The 26261-nt window shown below is 43.3% G+C and overlaps 1 protein-coding gene and 1 long non-coding RNA gene across 6 annotated transcripts in view; one reads left to right on the top strand and one right to left on the bottom strand.

The window, feature by feature from the left end:
* KCTD15 (potassium channel tetramerization domain containing 15) overlaps positions 1 to 26261 on the bottom strand; it is a 54313-nt gene that overhangs the window by 11086 nt on the left and 16966 nt on the right. For all 4 annotated transcript variants that reach the window (XM_090149335.1, XM_090149337.1, XM_090149338.1 and 1 more), the window contains one exon: positions 5502 to 5646. In XM_090149335.1, the coding sequence (XP_090005461.1) occupies positions 5502 to 5646 (145 nt within the window). The remainder of the gene's footprint in view (positions 1 to 5501; positions 5647 to 26261) is intronic.
* LOC149916149 (uncharacterized) lies at positions 221 to 20256 on the top strand. 2 transcript variants are annotated; one of them, XR_016470575.1, is made up of 5 exons: positions 221 to 583; positions 1220 to 1313; positions 2437 to 2511; positions 16027 to 16137; positions 20169 to 20256. It is a non-coding gene; the product is annotated as an uncharacterized LOC149916149 (long non-coding RNA). The 2 variants fall into 2 exon arrangements; XR_016470574.1 differs by lacking the exon at positions 20169 to 20256 and having other exon boundaries at positions 16027 to 17038.

Below are 26261 nucleotides of genomic sequence, written 5' to 3'. Positions count from 1 at the left end.
GAAAGAAGGGAGTGGCAAGAAGTTATTGGGAAATGGGCACCAAAATTGCATAAGGAAATAACTACAGCACTTCTGCAGAACTCAAAGAAGAAAAAGAATCAAAAGCCATTGAATGTACAGCACAGAAAGGTGCAACTTTTCATAGCATCGTGGAATTAAGCTGCAAAACCTGCTGCTGCAAGGTATTGCCTACTGAACCAAAGCAGTCAGCTGTGTTGGAATTTGGCACCACAGAGCCACTGCCACAAGTGGAGAGGTACTCCTTCAGCCCAGCACTGCCTTCAGCCTGGAGATACAGGAAAATTAACAGTGATACGAGCAAAGTTATCACGTTACAGAAGGGACATCTGATCCTTTGCATCTCTTTGATATCTGTTAGGGCTGGGACAATATGCGTACCACTAGTGGAGAAAAAAAGACTGGAGAAGGTGCAGAGAGAAAAGAGTGATGAGAGCAAATGTGAAGAAATGAGGGCAACAAACACTTAAGAAGGATGCAGAAGATGAAAAGCAACATGAAGATAAAGGAGAAATGCTTTAGGAGGCACCTGGCCAGCCAAAGAGCTGCCACCACCTGATGTCAGGTAAGAGTGTGCCAGCACCAGTGCTACCAATAGAAGATTTGGTTTTTTTTCCCAGAAAAATCAGCATGCTCTGCTGAGCCATTACTGCTTTTTCTTCTCCACCTGTGAAACACTCTGGTTACTGCATGTGGGATCAGTTTAAATCTATAGGCATTAGAGGTTTAAATTAAATGCAAAATACAATCCCTACTCCAAACTTTCTGAAATCTTCATGCAGGACACTGTAACAAAACAGTCTCCCACACACCTGTTTGTTACAAAGGTGTGTCAAATGTTTGCTGTGAATCTGCTGGCCCTATATGCCCATTTTGAGCCAAGGAAAGCATGTGATGCTAAGGAGAAATGTAATGCTATAGAGTTAGCAGGAGCACGGAGTGCTCACACATCAATGGAAAGTCTTCCACTGTTTTCAGTAAATTGCATAGATTTGGTTTTGCAATATTTGTGTTCATGGCTACTATAAAATAACGTTATTTGTTAGGGCAGTGAATTGAATGTGTGCTAGTAGAAACAATATTCAAAGCTATAAGAGGGTGGTATAGCCTTGTAAAAACCAGTCCTTCATTATTGAAAGCAAACAGAGGTATGACACTCCTAAGACTCAACACACTGCTAATGCACTCTCTTCTTGTGCAGGTTTTATAAACCAGTCAGAGAAGTGTGCAGCTGTGACTGGACCAGCAGCGATGCCCAGCTCTGCACTGCCTACACACACACTCAGGATGCTCAGGTAACACTGACTTTCCACCCTTGCACTGTAGATGTAAAATCATATCCTGATGATTTGCAAATGTTTAACACAAAATATCAAGTACAAGAATTTAACCACAAGGGACCCCTGCCAAGGAGGTGCCACAAGAGCTGCAAGAAAAATTTCTCTCTGCTGTTCATTTGGATAAGTTACCAAAGGCAGATGCAAACACCAATCTTTTCAGATCTATCCAAAAAAGGCACATTTCACTGAAAGAGGAACAGGAGTAGCTACAGGGTGTTAACTGCCTAGTGCAGTGGCAAAGTGCACTGTTCATTGAAACCCAGACTCAGAGCAGCTTGGTGTGTCTTCTGTTCTGGGTGTATGATGATAAATGCATACACATACTGTACCCTCTCTCTCTGGTGGAGGCTCCAGTGCTGGCATTAGCAGTTTTGCTGAGCAGCTGGCAGCATCTCAGGGCAGATATGGTGTGGGATCCAGGAGTAACTTGTCCTGGGTCTCCCATCCCCGAGTCCCTGCTAGCAATGGTGGGGCAGTTGTGGACCCTCAATAGCCTTCAACTTCTTGTGGCTGCAGTAGGACTTAGTGGGCAGGTTCTGTGTTATGTGCTGTCATCCAGAAAAGGGAGCAGGCAGCCAGCTGGGAAGCACACAGACTCTCCATCCTCAAATTTTGAACAGCATTTAGATTTTGAGTGAAAGGTCAACAGATCATTCAAAGATGCAGGTTGTTTTGCTTTTGCAAAATAATTTTCTATTCACAATTTCATAGAAAAGGGTTTTTATTTTTTTGGTGGTTGATTTCATGTTGGCTAAATTCAGCAGTCATCTCTCACAGGGGTCACATCTTCCCAAGGAGGAGGCAGGTATCGTGACTTCAAAGTAAGCTGTGCAATTGACATCAGTGCCAGTCTATCAGTAAACATCTATGAGCTATGAGTAAAGGCAGCCAATAGGAATTGTAAAATAAAAACACATTCTTGTATGAATGTGGTGCTGTTCTCTCAATAGTAAAGTTTATGTACTTGAGTACACAAGATTGACCCCTGAACAGGCTTTCTACCCATTTTTTCTTATTATTCTTTGTTTCCACGACACAACAACTGCCATCCTGACTCAGCATTTCCTTTATAATTCAGTGTCGTGAAGATCTGACTCCTGAACATGAGAGCAAGTTGTTCACTTCTGCTACAATGAGTGCACCATTTGCTAAGGTCAGTGTGAAAGCACTTAAAACTAGACATAGGCATGCAAATTTTAAGACCGTATAATAAAGCAGATGCCACCTGACCCTACAGGTGACCTCAGTAAGTAAACTACGTGAAACTCAAATATCCTCTGCATTTGTGCTCCTCTCCTCCTTAACGTCAAGTGATAATGTACATACTAGCTATATCTATTTCTGTTGGAAGATCTCTAAGCAGGGAATGCCAGATAAATAGGTACAATGGACAGTCTAGTCCATTGTATGGACTGGTTTTGCATGAAGGTTTATTTTGTGATTGAAGAGGAGAAATGCTGATCATAATTGCTGTGGGGAAACACCTTTCATGGGGAATCAAGGCAGATATTTGGGCTGTGGATGAGGGTCAGTTCCTGTGCTGAACACCCCCTGGCCATGCAGTGTGGCAGACCAAGGGTGTGGGCCCAACACCTCACTAGAGGATGTGTGTCACTTAAGGTGGAGTGGCTCCACACACAGGACTCTGACCAGAGCAGGAGAAGGGAGCTGTAAGCAGCTCCCAGCCACACGCCATTGCTTTGCTCAGCAGACACTGCAAAGCAGAACCTAGCCAAGAGTAATTTCTGAACATGCTTCATGGGGCTTAAAATCCTCCAAGCCCAGGAAAATTATATGAACTATTAGAATGTTGCTTTCAGCAGGGAGACCTGTCAGATTCTAAACACTTTCAAGTTCTGACTTATTAGTAGTTGGAAGTGTAATTAATATTCACTGTAAACACACCAGTCAGACTTGATAATAAAGAATCACTAGCCTAGGAACACATACCCCACTTTCTCTGCTTTTCAGTGTTAACTTAGTCTGAAAACAACGCTTAAACAGCAAACACTGTGAGGTTGGTGTGGTACTAACATTCCAAACTTTGCAAAATAACCATCTGAGCAGCAATTCAAGTTGAAAAGCAACTTGGCTAAACCTTGAGGCTAATAAACTGCTTGATTAAATTAAGGGGTAAAAACTAATAAATATTCAAAACACTTGATAATGCTTTGTTTGACATAAAGAACAGTTAATGCAAGTCTCACTGGAAAACCTGTCAGGTTTTATACCTTAAATAGAGTTTTGCATTTAGAAACACCAAGTGATTCCATTTGCTGCCTTTGATTATTGTCTTCTGTCACTTTAATCATGCTGGTAAAATTACACAATTTCTGTGAAGTCAAATCCGTTTACAATGCAGTTTTAATACAGCTTTGCAGTGCATTCTTCTATGCATTTTTATTTAGTTACTCCCTACCTAGCAATACTTTGCTTTGTTCTTGAGCCCTCATTAGCCTGGGGTTTGCTCTAAAGCTCTCTCAGGGAGGAACCAAATAAAGTACAGTTAACCCTATGCAAAGAGATGGTCTGGAACAACGGACTGAGTTGGGCACAGCGCCGGCTCTCCCAAGTCTCTCCCAGCCCTGCCAGCGGCTCGCTGTGCAGGCAAGTCCTTGGCATCCTCTGACATTCTCCCCTCGAGGCTCTTACTGAATCCTGCTGGTTTTGTTTCACAGCACCTCTGAAATCCATCCACCTGGCTGCTGGTTGAGACCATGATCAGGGTGAACTAGATCTCTTCTACACTCTTTTCTCAGTCTCTCTTTTGCCACCAGATTGTCCAAAACACTGCCGATAAAGCACCTTCCTGAGGCTGTGTCAGTACCATTGCTCCATCCATCCTCTTTAATTGTTCCATCTTGCACCCCACAGGTCTTTAGCTTCAATCCTACCCACACATTTGCTCTCATCTCTCTTGTCTTGCATCCGCCTCTGCCTCTTCCCACGTCACAGCACCCAGTGCCACAGGGCAGCCGCCCTAGCCTGCCAGCCGCTCCCACAGAGCCCAGTGCTCAGACAGCCCCGCAGGGCTGGGCCTTCAGTCCTGCCTGGGAATGCCAAAACTTCTGCTTGGCTTTGGCACAGGAGGTGTGCACCCACTGTGCTGCGCGTCTGCTCAGTGTCAGCTGTAAGTGCTGAGATGCTGTGTCAAATACAAGTACACTCGTGATTTAGGCAAAAATGTCTGAGGACCGGTTTGCAGTAAGAGGATCAGCTGTATGCCACAGTAACTATACATTTAGGATGACTCAGGAAGGCCTGACCAAATTACCTTGCCTACCCAGTCCAACATGAAAAATGAAATTTTACTACCGAGCACGGGAACTTTCCTTTTCAGTAACACTCAGTGTCCTCTAAGTCCCCATTAGCATCCCAATTTATTCATAATTTCATCCCGGAGTTAGCTCTTTTGTTGAATCTTGTCATCTAGTTTGGATAGTTTTGTCTTCTAATTTTCATACATAAGGATGACAATGTTGCAAGTTTCAGAAGCACAAAGCCAAATAAACAACACTAGGAGGAGAGAGTTTCAACAATCAGGATTTACAAAGCAAGTTGCTGTCATTATTTCATAGAAAACATGTATTATTGCTCCTTAAAGGTCTCACAATAAATTCTATTTCCCATGAATATTCTGGCATTCATACACTGTGTAAAAGATTACTTATTGAAATCGAAGTATCTGAACTGAATATATCTAGCAGAAGTCCTCATGGATTTGTTTCTTTTTCATGGCAACAAGAAAAAGATTTATACCATTTAATTACTCTAAGTATCAAATTTAAAGCATTTCTACCAGATTCTGAACATTAAACCCTGGTAAGTGCTAGTTGCTGGTGTTGATTCTTAATTGTTGTTATACTACGATAAATAAGCTAAAAATGTGAGAAAATACAATTAGTTTAGAAAAACTGATTTAGCTGTAAGCTTCATCATTTAACTTTTTATGGTATCCATGACAACCATTGGTCCATTTATTAAATAATAGCATCCCTAGCGTAATACACAAGTACTAAAAATCCTAACAATAAACAGCAACATTTAGCTAAGTGTGTTTAGGTCAAGCACACAACCAACCTCCTCCAAAATAAATGACAGAATGGGGGAAAAAAATAGATTGCAGGCTATAGCTTTCCTTACCTTAAAGTCTTCTGGGAGCAGTAGCTTAGATGTCCTTAGGAAGCTTAATATATATCTGAAAATCTCACCATCTCGATCAATGAAATAATGTTGTTTTAAACTGTCCAAGACAATAGGCTCTGTGCCATTAAACAGACGACTTATTCTGAAAAAAAAGAAAAAAAGAAAAAGAAGTGGGCAAAAGAGACAAAATCTCATTCCCCCCTCAGGGTGTAAAAACATCCACTCAATATAGCTGTATCAATTCAATGTGCATAAGGTAATGCAGTGTCTTCATTTGGTGGCAAATGCAAACAAACGTAGGAAGACAGACGCCTTGGATGCGTGTGCACATACACGCGCATGAAGTGCCCGTTGGCAACTGCTCCTAGCACAAAGCTCACGTTGCTCTGAATCAGCACTGCAAATTAGGCTCAGAGCCCCAACAAGGGAAGTGACTGTGAAATTCTCACCCTGTGGCTGGCAGGACAATTTCTGGAAGAACGTATTATTGGGTAAGTTATACACCCCTGTTCACGGGTACCATTCATGGAGTACTGGGATGTCACTCAGAGATGGGATCCTGGATGTGAGCTTTCTCACCAGCTGCGCTGCCGTTTTGATCAACACCATCAAAGCACTTCCACGTGAGAGGTGAGGATACCCATGCACTGTCATGAGCTGTACAGACCCCTCAGTGCTGAATGTTTTGGGAAACCAGCAGCAAGGGTCCATACAGCCCCACCAGTGCCCTACGTACCAGCGTCTGCTGGGACAACATGACCTGCCAAATGCTTCCTAGGCAAAGACAAGGGGTGAGGCCTGAGAGCGTGGGTTCAGCTGGGTAGGTGTAAGCAGAACAAAACACCACATCTGCTGCACTGTGCAAGTTTTCTCCATGTCCTCCTGACAGCACAATGCAGGCTGGGTGTTTGCTGGGCTACACTTCCTCTTGCCTCTCCTCTCCAAATGTCTGGCTTCTTTCAGAAGGCTTTGTCTTCCCAAGAGAAATAACCCAGCTGAATATATGTTCTTGAAAGGAAAATCACAGGAGACAGACAGCAACGACCTATTAAGTAATTGAGTCCATCTCTCTGACAGTGCAGCATTGTTCTCAGCTGCAGAATGTCTCGTGTTTCAAAGTCGAGTCTTCAGTAACCCTGCCAGTGAGGACTCTACAATTTCCCAGTGAGACTATTCCACAGCCCACTAGATTTCACTGTCGAGTGTCCCTTAGGCTCGGCTGTGCAATCCACCGTATCCCCCATTGCCACCAGGGAAGGGATTTTCCCTGCCGCGGAAAGGAGCCCACCCAGCCACTGTGCGAGGTGATAGCCAGCACTGCCAGCGAGCTCAGCAGCTGCAGCCTGGCTGCTCCTGCTCCCCAGCCCCACAGAGAGTGCCCAGGGCATGGCTGGGATGGTGAGCATCAGCCCATGTGCTGGAGGACAGTCTTGCTCACAGCAGTGCAGATGCTTGCAGCTGCCCTGTGCTCAGCTTGTTTTGGACTGTGGGGTCTTTGTGGGTGAAATTTGTTCTCTGCAGCTGCCCCTCAGTCTGGTCTTCCAACTTTTTGATGTAGTTACAAACATAATTAACATGCCATTAATTTCTAAATTAATTGTGGAGATACTAAGTTGGCAATTCCCTACTGAACTCAGCTAAAAAAGCCTTCTCCACTCTAACGTAAGCTCCAGGTTTTGCTACCTGCTCTCGTTCCCTTATATCTGTGCTAGCATTCAACTACTCTGAGTTACTTAGAATAATCAAATGCTTCCCTAAGCCCTAATTGTAATGTATTTACTGTCCTGCTCCAACCTCTAACTTTCTAACTGTATCAAAAAAATCCAACTCGCGCTGCAACATTTAATTTATATAATCGCAAGGTTTGGCAAGCCTCCAGTAATTCAGTATTTTCATTTTCATTGTTATTTGAGGTCTATTTGCTTGAGACAGCTAAATATATTGCTTCATACAGAGCTAAATTTCAACCCAGGAACCAGATAGTTAATTTATTTCCTTAGACGTGCACAGAACCTGGGTGCTGTTCTAGGTTAGCCTGAAAGCCGATAAAGTAACTTAATGTTTCAGTACAAGACATTCATTATTTGTGTGGCTACCAAAAGTTTTGAGAACTCATCTTTCCCATTTACTCCCTAAACAAGCTAGGCTGTGGCTTAAACCTCCTCCTGCTGCAGCCCATCTTCTGTGAAGTCTGCAAAAGCAAAGCAATGGCTGTTGTTCAGCTCCTTGGTGCATATGGAGGAAGGTTTGCCAGCAAAGAAAGGATGCAGGGAAGACAGGATACAAAATGCTAATGGGTTGCTCTTTAATGTAGTGAAGCTTTTTTTTTTTTTTTTGGTAATGAAAACAAAACATGAATTTTGAGGCCTTTGTAGAGCGCCTTGAGCTGTATTTCTTCACCAGCAAAATTACTGCTGGGGAAAGAAACTTGCAGAGTGTTGAAAGACTTAACTGCCACCCCAAAAACAGAGTGATGAATAGTTTGAGGATTTATTTGACATTTTAGGGGTCTGCTAATGTTCCAGGAACAAGCTTCGCTGCAGCATTCTGAAACGCTGCATGTGGAAAATGCTCCTGTTTCTCCTGCCTCATCAGCACAAGCTGTACCTGCGAAAAACCTATCAGAAAATGCAGTTCTGTGAGAAAAGAAAGTGAACCCAAATGACAGCTTCCAGTAGAAGCTTTGATGCACTGGCTTTACTCCTGATTGGCAAAGCTGTGAAAGCACAGTGACCAACAGCTCCACTACCAGACGCACTCAGCGAGCAGCTCTCAGGCTGCAGAGCACACAGCACTGCGTGCAGATGTGGGGACTTGCTGCAGCTCTCAAATTGGACAGTGGTCACCCCAAAATGTTTGCTTTTATGAGCAGTCCTGGTGCATAATACTTTAAAACTTCATTTTCCTGGAGGAACCACTTGCTTATAGCACATGGTAATGGTGCTCCCAGTGATGTTTGTGAAGTAGAAGGCAGAGGAAAACAGAGGCAAGGCAAAAAGAGCTGCGCTTAGATCCTATACAGATGGGTGAGTCTCAGCAGTGAATGTTTCTTCAGTACTCCCACCTTTTAAGAGATTGTTCAGTTTTGCATTTAAAAATGCTTTTAATTTTTTTTCCCCCCATATTTCATTTCCAGACAGAAGCCAAGCCAGGACCAAGCAAAACAGTCCCAGTGTGCATGCTTTCCCACTACCTTCACCTTCCTGTCCAGGTCCAGCTGTGCTTTGCACCCTTCCCAGCCACACACTTCTCTCACAGTTGTTCCTGCCTTCTAGAATCCCTCCCTGCCACCCAGTCCCACTCCATGTGTGCCCACCCAGGACTCCAGCTCCCAGCCCTGCAGAGCTGGATGAGGAGTGAAATGATGCCCAGCCTGCAGCTGGATGCTTCTAACCTCTCTTCTCAATGTCCAGGATACATCCTGTTGATCTTATTTTTGCAGCAGCTTTGTGCTTCAGTTGTTTCTGCTAAAGGCTCTTTTACATTTTCAATAATGTTTAGCCAAAATGCCAGGGGGCAAGTTTCTAGCTTTATACCCATTTCACTATGATATTAAGGTCTCTTTTTTTATTAGATCAAAAATAAACAGCGCAGCCAGCCAACCCACAAGGACAAGAGTGCTGGTAAATTCTTTCCTGAGTTCCTTGGACAGGGAAGGAAACTGTGTGCTGTGTGTGAGCACCTACAGACACCCACTGCCGCCCACACCCCTGACAGCACTTGTTCCCTGCAGTCCACCCAGGACCATGCAGGCTGCCTGCACCAGAGCACAGCTGGGGAGGATGCATGGGGGCTCGAATGAGGATGCACGCAGCCTCATTCACAGACCCACTCAAACCCATCAGAGAGCAGCCAGGGCTTTTTGCTCTCTGAAGCACACCACATTCTCAAGATTGCTGCCCAGCAGTGCAGCGCAGCTGGGCTTTGCACATCACCAAGCTGGAAGTTAATAGCATTTTGGGATGGGTGAGTGTTTGGAGGTCATAGTGCTTCCTCCTCTTGGGCTAGATTAGCCATTTTCTTGATAACTCCCTTTTTGAACAGAAAACTGAAGTTCTTTCCTAACAGATCTGATCTCAGGGGCCTTAAGAGGAGCACCAAGTAAGGGGGACCTGCAGGAAAATGAAGCCAAGTATCCACTGAGCCTCCACTGTTGCACCTCGCTCCCCCAGCCAGCACAGCCACAACACATGAGTGACAGCCTTTATCACAACATTGCAGTAGAAGTATTAATTTAACTAATTATGTGATTAATATTTAACCATTCAGTGATATTTTTGTCATTCATAATTCAGTTGTTTGCATATATTAAAAATTTATTCTGTAGACACTTTCTGCCCAATGTCACATCAGCAGGGAGTGCACATTATAGAGGACTGTCATTAAATGTGGCTCTCTTCTGATTTTATGGAAAGAGTGGGGGAGAAAAGAGGAATGCTTGCTGATGAGCCCCTCCAGCATGTAGGGCTGCACTCCGCTTGCTTCTCTGCTCCATCCTTGCTCCATCCCTCCTCCCTTATGCTCCTGCTAACAGGCTGGGCTTACAGAGCTCTGCAGCTCCTCCTGCACCATGCAGGCTCTGCTGACTGCATGCAGTTCCTAGCTGTTGTGGGGCTGCAGGAGGAGAGGCTGTGCGAGGTGCAACAGGGAGAAGGAAGGGGGTTGTTCAGAGCTGGAACAGAGCCAGGGGCAGCGGTGACCAGCATGACCTGAAGCCACCCTGCTGGATGTGTTAGCACCGTTGGGTGTGTAAGTGGAGTCCAGCCACTTCTGCTGAGCCAAAAGGGATGCTGATCTCCTAAATATTTGTTCAAGGTGGGTATGATACATGTTGTTATCTGCTTTGTGGTGAAAAAATGCTGTGAATGGGAGCAGAGGTGCTCAAGAGGCTGGAGAGTACCACAGTATCTGGCACAGCTATCCAGGAAGCCAGGGAGTTTGGTCCCTGGTGAGGAGCAGGAGGGATGGCAAGAGGAGGGACAGGGAGAACATGGCCACAGACTGTCCCCTGCCTCCTGCTCCAATGGCAGCCAGGAGGGAGGGATGGTAGAGTAGTCAAGCTGGGACTCATGCTCCCTCATGCCCCAAACTGCCAGGAGCAAGGCTAAAGATTGCATATGGCTGCAGAAGTTGTTCTGATTTGCCTCAGTTTAAATCTTCAGCTACAATTAGTGTGAAGGTCAATTTAAAAAATGCTGTTTTATTTTTATAGCATATTTTCATCACCAGTTGCATGACCAGTGATTTTAAACCCTTCCCAATTATGGAAAATAGCACTAATAAGTTACACTGACTACAGCATGGAGCTCTGTTCACTGCTGTAATGCTGCACTTGCTTTATCACTGAAAGGGTCTGCCACAGTTTCCAACCAAAAAACAACCAACCTTGTCACTTCTTATGATGGCGTGTGTCAGTGGTCAAGGGAAGAGCCACTGAATTAATCTATCTGGATTTCAGTATGGCCTTTGACAGTCCCCCATTAACATCCTCCTCTCCAAATAGGAAAGATATGGATTTGATGAGTGGACTGTTCGATGGATGAGGAACTAGTTGCAAGATCATTCCCAGAAAGTGGTGGTCACCGGTCAATGTCCGGATGGAAATCAGAGACAGGTGTTATCCCTCAGGGGTCAATACAGATGAAAAAATGATCCAAGAGATGGAATACCTTTCCTATGAGAACAGGCTGTGAGACCTAGGGCTGTTCAGCCTGGAGAAGAGAAGGCTCCAGGGAGACCTGACAGTGGCCTTCCAATATCTGAAGGGGGCTATAAGAAGGAAGGGGGCAGACTCTTTATCAGGGTCTGTTGTGATATGACAAGGATAAGTGGTTTCAAACTAGAAGAGGGGAGATTTAGACTGGACATAAGGAAGGCCTTTTTTACAACAAGGGTGGTGGATGCCCTGTCCTTGGAGACATTCAGTATCAGACTCTGAGCACCTCATGAAGGTGTCCCTGTTCACTGCAGGAGAGTTGGACTAGATGGCCTTTAAATGTCCCTTCCAATTCAAAAGTTTCTGTGATTCTACGAGTCTAGTTTCCATTACAAAGACAACACCCTCATCACCTCGGATTTCCCCAGACAAACATTTAGCCTGGAGGGTGTTCAAGCCAGGGAGAATTTTGATTTAAACATCTTTTAAATATTTTACTTACACAGTGACAGGAAAAAGTGTGCACTGGGCAAGAGTTTGAATCTTAAATTGGGGTGCAAACCACTACTGTGCAAATTGCAAAAGCCAAGCAGTCACACGTGCTCTGCTCCATGTACCAGGTCCCACACACTGAATCCCATCTCAGGCACAGGTTTTGTGTCCCTAGTGGGGTGCAGACTTCAAGCCTTTAGTAAGAGACTGGGGGAGTCCCCCCGTCTCCCAGATGCCAGCATCCTGCAGGCTCTGATGGCATGTACATGCTCTGATCAGCCATGGAGCCCTCAGTCCTGATGGCACAGGTTGGTGACCACAGATACACAGCTGATCTGTGGGAAAAAAGGGAGATAGTAAGCCTGTAACCCCCAGCACCTCTCTATTTTTAGCACCAACAAAGTATCAAATAGTACAGTCCTATCTTAGCGGAGGGATGAGTAGGGTTAACACAATGTAGCAGGCTCATCCACCTCTAATTCCTGAAAACCTCGCATGCCAGCCTTCTAACATTGGCCCTGGAATGCTATAGAAGTTGTCTGAGCCATATGCTCACTTTGCAGTGCTTTTGAAGGATATTACGCTCATTAACTGGGACCTGGAGGAACTGCAGGATCTATTACCTAGATTTAATACTTCATATTTTGCTGTTCAGGCTTGAATATCTATTTTTGTAGTAGGTCAGAGCTAGTGTATGTAGTACCAACATGTATTTTTAAAAGTCAATAATCCAAAAGGAACATCATCTGCCATAGAGAATCATTCTTACAAAGTTCTGGAAGATTTTTTGCACTTTCAACTGAAAAGCAAAATTAGTATGTCATAGATTTTGTCACTAAAACAAAGTAAGAAAAACAGTGTTTTCAGTTCTGTGTTACTATCAACTGAGGACCACTGAAGCAACAGGCAGTAAAATCCACTGAAGTATAAATGAGCTGTTATTTCTGAAATACCACAAAGCATCCATGGTGATAAGGTTAAGAGATCTTGCAGCTCTTTCTCTCTGCTTGTTGCTAACAATGTTTCCACACTTCAGACACTTTCACAGGTATCTATTTGATGTACAATTTCATGGAAATATATATATATATATTTATATATATATACTTCTTCTTCTTTTTTTTTTTTTTTTTAATTTATAGAGATGGTGTTGCCTATAACATAGCATTGGAAGCACTAATCCTGTACAGAAGGGTATGTCTTTTCCTGTGTTAAGAAATTCTCTTGTCATCAAAAGCCTGGCAGTGCTCAGCATGGCTGAGCATCCCATCAGCTCCTTGGGGAGGAGCAGGAGGGAGCAATCACACAGTCAGAGCAAGCAGAGCAGTGGCCAAAGAGATCTGGACTCCAAGTGTTTTCATTTCCATGTGTTTCATTTCCACCAGGTTTATTATGGTATTAACCCATAGCCCTTCACCTCACTGGGAGTCTGGAATTAGGCCCATCAGCACTGGCTGCTCATCCCAAATTTATCAGCAACATGTTCATTTCCTGAGGGCCTGCTTCTGCCACCCATCTCCGTAAACAGTTCTTGAGTAAAGCACTGCTTAGCCATGAGTAATGGTGGCAGAATCCAGCCCTAAGTCAGGCTAATGATTTTATTTTGCCTTATTAAACTAGCATTTGTATATTTTAGTGTGTTATTTTAACAGCTATAAAAAGACTTTACTAAACAAACAGTTTCTAGTATGTTAATTGCTGTATTACGAATTCTTTCATTCTGCTCAGCATATAACCACATTTATAAGCTGGATAAGTAGAGACACAGACAGACAGAACGGCACTCATCCTACCTACACATCATAATTCTGACACATTCATTTCAGTCGTCAGTCGTGAAATGCATTTGCTGTGCTTAACAAGAAAAAAATGTAACTTTCAAATACAGGTAGAATTTGCATTTCTCTGTAAAACTTCCCTGTGTGCTACTGACACTGCTCCGCTGGTCTTTTTAATCTTTTGTAACAGAGAACGTGAGATACAGCCTTCCATTAAACATACCATTTGCATTTATCCCCTACAGCCTCTGCTGTGCACCATTTTGCTGGTCACACCCAGGAGGCTGCCTGCCTTATTGGTGCAAGCTGTGAGGTTCTGCTGCGGCTGGAACTCAGCACATCCTCATCACCCCTGAGCCCTTGGCATAAAGCTACCTGGGACATGGGCAGAAGCCACTTATTCAGTTCGGAATGATGCAGGTGCCACAAACCCAATGTACCAAAGTGGGTGCCATCCCTGGGAGGGGGCTGGGCTGGCTGGTGCTAACAGCAGTGCAGCCCCACGCATTGCTGTGGGCAGCCAGGCTGGCTCTGCCGCCCTGGGCCTCGCAGGCCACAGTGGCTGAGAAGAGCATGAGGGGCACATTCTGGCTGACTGCATCATTCTAACAGAAGCAACCAAATGATATTACAATATGATATGAACCCCTAAAACACAAAATTCATTGTGGGTAGGAGCTAAGCACTTTTTTCTTCAGTGAAATGTGCTGAAGGAAATGGACCTGGGGGTGTTGGTTGACGCTCAGCTAAACATGAGCCAGCAGTGTGTCTGGGTGGCCAAGAAGGCCAATGGCATCCTGGCTTGTATCAGAAGTAGTGTGACAAGCAGTAGTAGGGAAGTAATTGTCCCCCTGTACTCAGCTCTGGTGATGCCACACCTTGAGTACTGTGTCCAGTTCTGGGCCCCTCACTGCAAGAAAGACATTGAGGCCCTGGAGTGTGTTCAAAGAATGGCAACAAAGCTGGTGAGGGGTCTGGAGCACAGGCCTTATGAGGAGCAGCTGAGGGAGCTGGGATTGTTCAATCTGGAGAAGAGGAGGCTCAGGGGAGACCTCATTGCTCTCTATAACTACCTGAAGGGAGGTTGTAGAGAGCTGGGGGTCGGCCTCTTCTCTCGTGTAACTGGTGATAGGACTAGAGGGAATGGTTTCAAGCTGCGCCAGGGAAGATTCAGGCTGGATATTAGGAAATACTACTTCTCTGAAAGAGTGGTCAGGCACTGGAATGGGCTGCCCAGGGAGGTGGTGGAGTCACCAACCCTGGAGGTGTTCAAGGAACGTTTGGATGTTGTGTTGAGGGATATATTTTAGCGAGAACCATTGGTGATAGGTGGATGGTTGGACTGGATAATCTTATAGGTCTTTTCCGACCTTAGTGATTCTGTGATTCTGTGATTCTGTGAAGTCCAGGCAAGTGCGCAGGAGTTCATACACTATATGTAATACCTGTGCATCTGGGCATTCATCTCATTTTAAACTGTGGACTAGCATTTGAGTTAAATAAGTACATTAGTTAAGCAAGTGCATTAGTCTGATTTCCTCCCAGTGCTATCACTTTTTCCAGTATGAAGTTCTGATTACTTTTCCTCTTCTTTCAGTTCATTCTTACTGAATTTCTTCAATGATTAGTGAAGATTAAAAATACTAATACAAATTTGTATTACTACAAGTATCCTATGTGAATTATAACATTGTTGCCACTGCTCTTATCTGAGCCCTGTGAGAGTTTTTGGCCTTTCATGTTTTCTCAGAAGAGAATTTACAATAAATTTTGGCCATGAAAATCAGTGCAGGAACAAAAATTCTTTGATTTCAAACAAACTCCCAAGCTAGCAACTTAATGCTCTCTAGTTTCCCAAAGGTCCCAATCCTGCAAGAACTGCATTTCAGTTCAAACTCTGTGGGAGTTGTGGGCACTCAACAGAATTAAGTTAATACCTGAGAAGATGCACAATTCAAATAAAACATGCTTGCCTATACAAGCCTTTTCTTGCTATTCCTTTAAACACCCCTAAGTCATAGTACTATGAGGGACCTGATGAATAAAGGGTTGCATGTCACACCTCTTTCTTCTTACTTGCTGTAACTTCAAGTGGGAGCCAACCACACATTTTTACAAAAATTTTCAAATCTGAGTATGTCTGGACATTGCTGCCACTAACATCAACCTTGTACAACATGCTGGAAGGTTGGCAAACATGCAGATACTGGTTTTATTTTAATGTAAATGGCCTAAATCCTTGCTCATTGAGGTCAACAGAGAAACTCTCAATGGATCTCAGCGAAGGCAGGAAAAAATCCAGATGTAACTCAGTCACCTTTCAGGGTGCAAGTCTGACCTTCCTCATCCTTTGCATGTGTGGGTGCTGTGAAACCAGCATGTTTCAGCCCACAGTGAGAGTAAGAGGAGCAGGAGCTCATAATCTGCACCACCTTTATAAAATGCAAACAGTGACAGCCAGCACACTTTGGTGCCCACTGCTCATGCAAACTGCTACAATATTTCATCTGTTCGAGCCATATCCCTGCACTTCTGAGCACAAGCATGTGAAAGCCGAGCAGTTTTTTTTTCCTATGATTGTTTCCTTTCTCTCCAGGCCAGCTGAAAAAAGTCATTGGGCACAGTCTGCCAGGAGCTCCACTGCCTGCCTCCACTACATCAGGATGCTCTCCACTGACATGAACAAGAATGATACCAGCGACTCTGGGTACGGATAATTTAACTTTCTGCTTACAACTCAGGCAATGTGGTAATACTGGCAGTTGGCTGGCATGCCAATTTGTAAAACTGGTAACTCTTCTCTTGCTGAGAATTATAATGTGGAAAAAACAGTTTATCTTACATTCATCCTCTATTTGGTTTTCCTACACTCCATCTTTTGTTCTCTGGTGAATACGCTACACTTACTTTGCACAGTCCCAGCATTGCACTGCTGAATACCTCATGCAGCTCACACCACTGCTCTGGCACAAAAACACCAGGGGCAGTTACAGGCACACCCAAGGCCACAACTGTTTGCAATTCTCTGCAAGCAAGTCATTTAGAAGTTGTACCCAGTTTTCTCTATCCATGTTTTTGTTGTCACACTTAAAACAATGCTTGAATTATGCTCCTGTTTATTTTTGCATTTAATTATGCTGTATTCAATGTATTTTTCCTGGCTCACTTAGAGAAACTGAGCATGTCAATAATGATTTGTTAAAGTGATTTTGAAGGGAAAACAACCAACAGAGACCTTGCATCTGCATGTTGCAAGTTGGAAGATGTGGGTAACAGTTTTTTTGCTGGTGTGCCTGAGCAGTTGCCAGGTAAAAGGCAGAATCAGAGTGCAATTTCAGTAAGTTTTTTGTTGTAGCAGCAGGGGAAGACTAGGTAAAGAGAAACACTGGTGTACAGATATGTCAAGTGGGAGAACCAGGCTCCCCAGCCACATTCTGGAAGAAAAGAGTGGGGGGCCTTATTGCAGAGGGGGAAATGGCACCCCAGAGGGAGACAGCAATCAATATACCTGCTGCACAGAGGATTCTTTGGGCTTAAGCTTGGGGAAAACTTGAAAGTAATAAGAAAACTCTTAACTGTTGGATTCTGATGAGGTGCTGAAAGTTGAACCTGGCTCTTTTATGTGACTGAGAGAGATTCATTCTTAAATACAATACTATGGTCATGGGTTTGATTCTGGTCCCAGTGAAGTCAAGGCCAAAACATCCTTTGACTTAACTGAAAACAGAAGGCAGCTCCCACTTTAACCCTTGCATCTGCAAACAGAATATAACTGGATATGAACAGAAGAGGAAATGTTTAGAGCTGGCAACAAATCCATCTTTTTAATTGGGGAAAAAAAAAAACAAAAAAAAAACCAAAAACAAAAACACCAAACCATCACTGAATTTATTCTTCTTTCAAAAGCAGTGGTAAGTACTTCTGGCCCAAGTTCAGCCCTCATTCCCTCCCAGACAACCCGAACACAACTGGAGGACCAAGTTTCTTTCTACTGTCATCTACTTATTCCCATGGAGTTCAACTAGCCAAGTTTGTCTGTGAAATTATATATAAGTTTTGCAATGGCAGAATTTAGGCAGTGGTCTCCCTGAAGGCATACCACATTCCCCAAATGCCAAATCTGCAGCCTCTGATGTAATCATACCCATACAAATCATTGGCATAACACTATCAACACAGTATGACACCAGTGTTAAAAGAAGACTCCCTGTTTTTTATTGTCTGCTTTCTCAAGAGAGAGATTTGCTGCTGCAAAAGCTTCTACCAGATCTAAATGGATTACCTGCAGCACTGGTAGCATCTGCTCTCCATTAGGACAGAGGCGTAACAGGAGCCTGCCCTTTGGACTGGGATTCCTTCAGCGTTTCAGCTTTACGGTGAAAATCTCAGTTTCCAGTGCTTGCCAACTGATCCTTTCTGAGTCTGACCAAGAGTAACGTTGCAAGTGCTGCATAATAGCTTCCCAGCATCCACGTGCAGGATTCCTTTCAGGTATTGCTTTTTGTGGTCCTCAGCAGATAAAAAAGCAGGAATTTTAGCCTTTGAACTCATACCATACTACAGTAGAGTGAAATCAATACAGTACATATGAACACTGGAATACCTCTGCTTAGCCTGCTTGTCTGGTGCCCAGCTCTGACAGGCAGGCAGTCATCACAGGGATTGTATCAATGAGGAATGCAATAAGTGCACACATGCTAAGCTAAAAGCCAGCCCTCCTAGCACAGATTCAAGCAAGAGCAAATCAGGTGAAAACAACAACAAAAAAATACCAAAATACAAAATCTCTTAAAATTTGCCTGCAAATTATTTTTAAGTACTAGAAGATAAAATGCATGGTAATCACAGCAGATGAGTTAGAAGAGTAGGTAACTTGGTGGATAGAGCATGGAGATATGAGTTTAGAACTCTGGAGCTTATTTCTAGCTCTGCAACTTCTCCCAGCTGCAAAATCAGGTTAGGAGAGCCACCATCCTGGGTAACACTGTATCAGTGAAGCTATACCAGGGATGAGAGTGGCAATACTTACCCGTTTCTCACTCAGCAAGTTATTCATTTAATGTCAGTATAGCACAATGGAGCAAGCTGTTGTGCTGCAAGGACTAAGCACATTAATCTATTTGTTACATTCATGTAACAGGAAACTTGGCAAAATTGATGTAGCTAGCAGCAGTTTAGGGCACAACCTGTGTTAGCTATAGCCTAGCATGTTCCGCATCACGTTGTCACTGTGTGCTTGAGAGATCCAGCCTCCTCTATGCTTTCAGAATTGAATCCTGTGTTTACATGCCTACATATTCCTTCTATTTAAATATGCACTTTGTTCTTAAAGACTCTATTAGCCCATGAATAGATTAATTCTATTTTCAGTTTTACAGGTATGAATTTGGAGTATCTCCTTCAAAGCCAGTGAAGTCTTCTTTTTATGAAGACCATCTGACCAGGGAAGGCACATGCACCTACCTGTAAGGGCAGGACTTTTCTGTGCTCACCTGCCTGTTGATTTTACACCTTCAGATGTCTTTGACAAGTTCCTGTCTACACATCAATATACATTCCTGGCATCACTCCACAGCAGTGAACAGAGTTACACCAGGGATTATTTGGGGCAGTTTTCTAAAAGAACAGGACTTATTTTGTTTCCATTTATGCTTACACTAAAACTCTCATTGTCTTCACTGGAAGAGAGATTTGGTCCAATGTACTAATATCCAAACCACCTCCATTTACTTCAGTGATAGTAGGCAATGAATTAATAAGGCCCAATGTATTTTTAAATCTTAGATTTCGTAAATGATCATGTAGGTCACAATATATACACAGAACGACACCTACAACAACCACCAGTGGGATCATTAAAATAATTAAATTAGGCCTAAAGACAAATTCATTTCATAACATGTTCCTTACAAAACAGATACCCCTTGCTTCATAATCTAGGGACTCTTTTTTATAAACTTCCTAAGTAGTTCATGAAATATCCCCCTAAGGAGGACCAGGTCTACTTGCCATTGCATAGTTATTGTAAAGCAAAAGTTTATAAATCACAAGACAAACACCAGTGATGTGTACTCAAAGACCAAATATGAGGAAGTAACATCTCTTTTGCTTTGCTGGTGCAGTGGTTTGCTGTGAATCTCAGGACATGATTTCCAACTCAAAGTTACTGAATCCATATCTTAACATAAGTCCTCTCCATGTGTTGTGTCTACTGGGTGCACAGCATACGAAAAAATACAGAAATAAATCCCCTTTGTTTTAAGTGTAAAGTGGCTACAACTATGAAACTGGGCAAAGGTGCAGTATTTTGCACCGTGTCCATCAGCAGAAAAGCAGCCTCCATTAGCAGCACATAAAAGGAGGAGACAGGTTGCTTCCATAGCATCCTATGGGAGCCATTTCTCAAAACATGCTGCTAATGCTGATGCTTTTCATGTTTCATGCTAGTGCCCTGAAAACAACTGCTGAAAAGTACTTAAACTGTGCTGCTGGCACTGAAGTGCCCTGGCAGGTGAGAGGTGAGTGGTAAGCAAAAGAAGGAATTAAAAAAATGACAAAGGACTAACCTCAGAAGCTACATATACAGAGCACTAAAGGAAGAAAATGCTGAATTACTGGTCTCCCTATCTTCTGGGCTCTATGTGTGAGTTTTAATAAACCAGACTGATTTTTAACCCATTGTAAACAGGAAGGAGGGGAATTACTAATGGGCTAAACTCAGCCCAGTTATTATTGCAGGAGGACAGAGAAGAGCAGAAAACGAGACAAGGCCATCTGAGTTTGTGCAGAAGATATTGGAGAGACACAGCCTAGCAGCCCTGACCTGCTCTCAAAGGCCACAAGTGACATCCCTCTGGCCACAGCCAGGATGGACAGATTGCACAGAGAACACCTCCTCTCTCTTCCCTTTTGACTAGCCAAGCCAAACAAGGTAATATCTAGATCAGGAATGTGGAATTTTCTCAACTTCAGGCTTTTTGAGCAGCCTGTGCTGGGTTTAGCAACACAACCATAATTTTATTTTGTAAGGCGGATGAGCGTGGTTTGTTATCTTCTCCTCTCCAACAGTAGCACAGTCCACTCCTTTCTAGGTGCTATAATACCTATTTGTGCCTAGAACTCCACACAGCTCAGGCTGTAATATATATACGTATATAGAGAAATAATAATTTCGGAAAAAGTGTTCATCAGAGACTAGCTGTGTAACATTCTCTCATACATTTCATGAAATATTCCAAGTAAACATACCAATAATTCATTCATTGACAGGTCCCAATCTCTGCACCCAATTACACTAAGATTTGTGTTCCCAAAGGATAAGCTCTGCTTCCCTCTCCAGAGCCTGCGGGCAGTCCCTGGGCAGCAGCTGTGCTGGGCAAGGCAGCATTTATGAAGTCCAGTAAGGAGTAAACACTTTTATCACAGCAGACAGCTCAGCTCTGTTGTGGCTCCCTACATGCCAGTTAGTCAGAGATCCTGGAGAGATGGACACAGACAGGTCTGAAGAATCAGTTTCCATACAAATTCCTTTGCTCCCATCTCTCATAGTCACTGGACTGAAAGTTACATTACAGGGCTTGTCCTCCTTTACCACCAAAGCCACCACCACTGCAGAAGTGCAGCAGCATCCTTAGTTAACACAGGGGAATCTGTTTCTGTGTATTATTTCCATGAGCTCTGCTCAGTTTCGCAAAGCAGACTCTGATTCTAGGATTTTTCCCTCTAATAGAATGTAGAGACAGGGAATCTAAATCATTATCCCCAGCTGTAATTACTTCCCCATTGTAGATTTTTATTCCATGGAGGCCACATCCAGTGCACCTCTTTTAGCCAGGCAACGCCCTGCTCCTTTCAGGCCTGGCACTGTTGAGGTGGCTGCAGCATCAGCTCCAACCAGCCCAGCCAGAAGAATGAAGGGCTTTTCACCTCTGCCTGCCATACTCTGTCCTGCAAGCTACCCAGGAGTTGTGTGGCTGGGTCCTGGAAGCAGCTTCCATCCCGCCCCTAACTTCTCACACTTCACAGAAAGCTGCATGGACTTGGGTGGCTGCAGCCACACAGCACCCTTACAAAAGAGCAATGCTTCGCTGTGCAAGCAGGGAATGCCTGGTTCCTTTTCCATTACTTGATTCAGCAATCTGGAAATAAGAGTTCTTTGCTGGTTCCAGCTCCCACTCAGGTAAGCACACACCCACAGGTTTAGATGCAAACTGGGGGGGAAAGGAGGGTGAGATACAGAAAGGATCTTTTTAAGGACTTTTTCTTCCCATTAACTGTTCTGCTGGTCAAAATTCCCTTGGAAACCAAAGACTTGCCCAGTCAGCAACCAAATGAGAAAAACTCTCAAGACTTATCTGTTAATTACAGGTGCATTAAATGTAACAGAAAATGATTTTAATCTCCATGAAAATTCTTATGTTAATTCAGAAAAGGCTTTATGCATAACTGAAATCTCTGTTTTTCTATTCTTTTTCTTGCTGTCTTCTGCAGCAGAACTGGGGGGGGCCTGGCAGGTTCAGCGCTCTAGTGCCAGTGCTCCACAACCACCATGCTGGTGCCATACCTAGGCTCTGCAGCTCTGAGCATTAGTAGCACAGGAAAGCAATCCTACCTCTTCAAGTGTTTTCCTTTAGAGTCCATGTATGCTTCAAATTCACAATATCTATTAAAATTAATGAGCTTTGTGCTGCAGCTCACATGCAAGTGCGTTTTGCAGAGCTTTGCCTGAATTTGGGCTGTAGGCACCAATTCAGAAACTTTGCCTTTTGGGTAACAGACTATGCCTTTTAGCCTGGTTATGCCTGAGCCTCGTGCCACCCCACAGACAACTTCACTGGGAAGAGCAGTATCTTACTGAGGGTATAATGTGCCATGGCAGGTACATGTTGTGCTAAAAGAGCATCACTAAGCAGGTCTGCAGAGATACTGAAGAGGGACAACATGCCATACACACACTGGGTGAGTGAGCTGTGGTCAGTGTGGTATGGAATTGGAATTGAGAGGTTTTGGAAACCCTTAGGTTAGTATTGATGCTAACAATTACACAGGGTCAAAAGAGAGCGAGTGGACCCAGGAGAGCTGGCAGTTTTCTGCTCCAAATTGCAACCCTGACCACAAATGCACTGTGTTTTAGAGGCCACAATCAGCCTCTGGTTATGAACAAATTTGGTCTTAACTTCCTGGCCAAAGCAGAGAGTTTGTTTAAGAACTGATTTACACCCTTCTGCCAGTTTATGGTGAATGACAGGATCTGATAATTGGCATTGTTTTCTTGTAATAACATCAAGACTCCACAGATCTGATGAGGAGTTAGCAAGTCAATGGTGGTAACACTGGACTGACCCTACATGCTCTTACATGTGCTAAATCTGGAGAATTATATACACTGAATACATCTGAATTAAAAATTTTCCTGCTCTCTCCCAAGAAGAGCAGGAAGTTTTTAGCTGTAAAAGATGAAGTGGAAAATCTGTCTTGACAATCTCAGTATTGGATGTGTTTGAGTTAATCTGTATCTGGCTTTATGGTGTCAGCGGTCATGGTCTGGCAGGGACAATGGGTGAGTCCTGAAACTTGGAGAAGCACCTTGTCTTGGAAGTCAGTCCAGCCTGGTGCGACTGCAGAGATGTGGGGAGAAGAAAAGATCTTGGGTGTTGCTGCTGAGTTCCAGCAACAGGGGAATCTAGGTAACCTACTGTGCAGCTGGGCTCAGAAGAACATGCTTGGTAGGGGAGCTTGTCCAAATGTGGCTTTATAAAAGAATGAGAGTTTGCTTTGACAAGAAAATGTCCGAAACTTTATGGGGCTCCTCTGTAAATTCCCTCCAAAAGATCATGGGTTCAGAGGAAAATAAGGCAGAGAAAACAGGAAAATTCTACCATGCCTCATAAAACCTACAATCATATCATTGCTTTCTGAAACAATTAAGAAAAGTCTGTGCTGATTTTCTCTGGAGGGCAGAGCCTCCAGATGGGTGGAAGCCGTTTCCAGAAGTCAAGGTGCCTCAAGGTCAGGGCATGCACTGTTAGCACCAGCACTGCCTTGGGCCACAGAGCCAACAAGTTTTGCTTTCCTAAAGAGGTAAGAAAACTTTAAAAAAGCTGGGCGTTTTCGGTTAACCAGATGGAGTAAAGGCTGAGGGCAGGCAGGTCCAGTCTGGCAGGTCCCAACCACCTTGTTCTGCCAAGTGGTGTTGGGGAAGCTCCTCTGGGTCTGCATGACCACACTGCTCCCACCGGGAACCTCTGCTTCAATTACAAGGATGTCTGCTCACTTCTTGCACATGAACAATGCTCCTGGAAGTGAGACCTCTTATAACTTTGTTTCAAACAAAATAACATACTTATCTTTAACAGAAGGTTAGACAACAAATACTAATCAACCAAGAATGTAGAGTAAATATATTTACCCTTTATAGCTGAACAATTCACAGGGAGCCTCACAGCAATTCTCTGAGATAAATGTTAAACAGGGCTGTAAAAAGAACAGGCTTCTAATGAAAAAAATCTCATTCTGTTTTCTAACAACTTCAAAATCATATCAAAATTTTCAGTAAAATGGCAAAGTGTGTGCTTGCTGTGGTATAGGGGGATTTGGAACTTTTAGTTCTTTTCCACTTAAAGTCAATGAGATATCTGTCACTGAACTCAGTGGGAGTAAGAAAGACTGGATGATTTGGCAGTATCTTTGGGTATTCCACTTTGCACATTAAGAGCTCGGATTTCTGGTTGTTTTTTATTTTTGTTTTTTTTAAGAGCTATCACATTCCCTTGAATAAATACAATTTGCAGCTCACTTTATAGATGTGCTAGAGTCTTCGCAGCCTTCCTTTATAATCTGTCATATAAATCCATATTCAAGTGTCAATGTGTGAAGGAGTTCCTTTTAGAGGTCCTGTGGCTGAAAACATTAACGGAATTTCTAGAGGAAATGCCCTCAAAGTTGAATAATTTGTCTGTTTAGCTGGTTACTTTAGAAATAAGATATTGATGGTAAGAGTATTCAACAGAGTTTTTTTCTTTGCTTTACACACCTGTAGCTCACAACTATCAGAGTTGGCAGTTTTGATGAGAAAACTTACTAAAAATAAGCTATAGAAAGTGAGCCTTAGATGCAGTAAGTCAGTGTCAGCCTCTATGAATCCCCCAAAACTTGTTAACTTGAATGGCAATTTCAGGTATACAAGAATAGCAGCTTCAACTAGTTATAAGTAGAGGGATTAATACCAGTACTTCTGAGATCCTCTCCATGACTATTATGCTGTCTTTACATTGTTTCTGCTCACAGTATCTTTTGATTGTTTCTTTTTTCCCTTGCCTTTCACCCTCTGAAAATCCAGCTTACTTATTTACAAGGTGTTTCATTTAAAAAGCCAACTGGGAAGACTTGCAAGAGTAAAGACTGAGGTGAGCATGTCTAGTTTAGAAACTGTCCTTGGCAGTGGCTGTTTAACCCTTCCCTTTTGCCACAGCAATTGTGTGCTGCTCCAGTGTTCTCTTTTTTAGAGAAGTTATGTAGCCCATAAAAATTTACTGGAAAGAGGGCGTCTGCCACCTTTAATGCCTAATCTGGCTCCCTTTGCTTATGCAAATCTAATCAATGGACAAATTCTCTTCTCCCAGCAGCTGCACTGTAGTAAGAACAACATCAAAGATTTCATCAAAGTTTCTCCGAAACAACTCTAGGATCACTGAAATGCAAAATCAGTTCTCCGACTTTACATTGCCAGCTACTCCCTCACGTGAGTAAGACTCCCAGAATCAGGTCCTTTGTTTCCATGAATTAGGGCTAACCACATAACTTGGGGTCAGACAAGTAAAGCAAGCGAGCGGGCTGAGCACAGTCAATCCTAACAAATTACAATAAGAAATGTATCATGCTGCCTGCTGTCAGGTGTAATTTATGTCATACCAGAGGGGTGACTGGAGAGCAGGTATAGGCAGGAACTGGTCATACCTATACTTGCTCCTGCTGGGCCTGATCTGGCAAGCTGCTGAAAGCTCTTCCCTCCCACTGAAGTCGACACAAACTGAGTTCATTTAGGACCTAACAGGATTGGGCCTCTTTCAAATACTATTGAAAGATAAACATGATTCAGTGATTTTTTTCCATTTCCCATTAGCAAGTGATGTCTCTGTGTATGATCATGTTTACACACATGTCCTTAGATGTGCATGTGCTGTATACATTACAAACTAAAAGCCTATTTGGGATTTTGGAACACAGAAAAAGAGATAGAGGTTGTAACACGAACAGGAAGGTTATTCCCACAGCTTTCACTTTTAGTGAGTGCAAATTATATTTTATGTGACACAAGCTAAGATTTAGCAATGCATTTCAGCATATGCTTACATCTTTCCCTGAAACAGAAGCTAGAAATTTGTTTAATTTCTTGGATTTGAAGCTTACAAACTCATGCTCAAACCAAGAGTTTAATATGCTGTCCAAAATAATCCAGGAAACTCTGCATGTGGATGAGTATGGCTATGCCTCTCTATGTGGCCATGCACATCATCATGTGAGCGTAATTTAACAGTGTTCTGGCATTCTTTCCAGATGTCTCACTCAGAAAAGCTATCTCTTTCTTCTTGCATCTGCAAGAGATGCCTCTCTCATCCAGAGCACTGCAATGGAAATCTGTGCCTTGTGGAAGAATCACACAGAGGCAGTGAAGCACCATCAGAAGCTCCCATCATCCCCACTGAAATAACTGCAAGTTTTATTTTGATTTAACTGGGAATGAGAGTAGGACAGGCTCAATGGGGGGTAACCAACCAAGTCTACAGCGCACTGCTGCAAAAAGCCAAATTATGAAGAAGAAAAGAAAAAAAA

Source organism: Phasianus colchicus, chromosome 13, assembly GCF_987193195.1.
Source record: "Phasianus colchicus chromosome 13, bPhaCol1.hap1.1, whole genome shotgun sequence".
Lineage (NCBI taxonomy): Eukaryota > Metazoa > Chordata > Aves > Galliformes > Phasianidae > Phasianus > Phasianus colchicus.
This window is presented reverse-complemented; position numbering and strand designations above follow the sequence as displayed.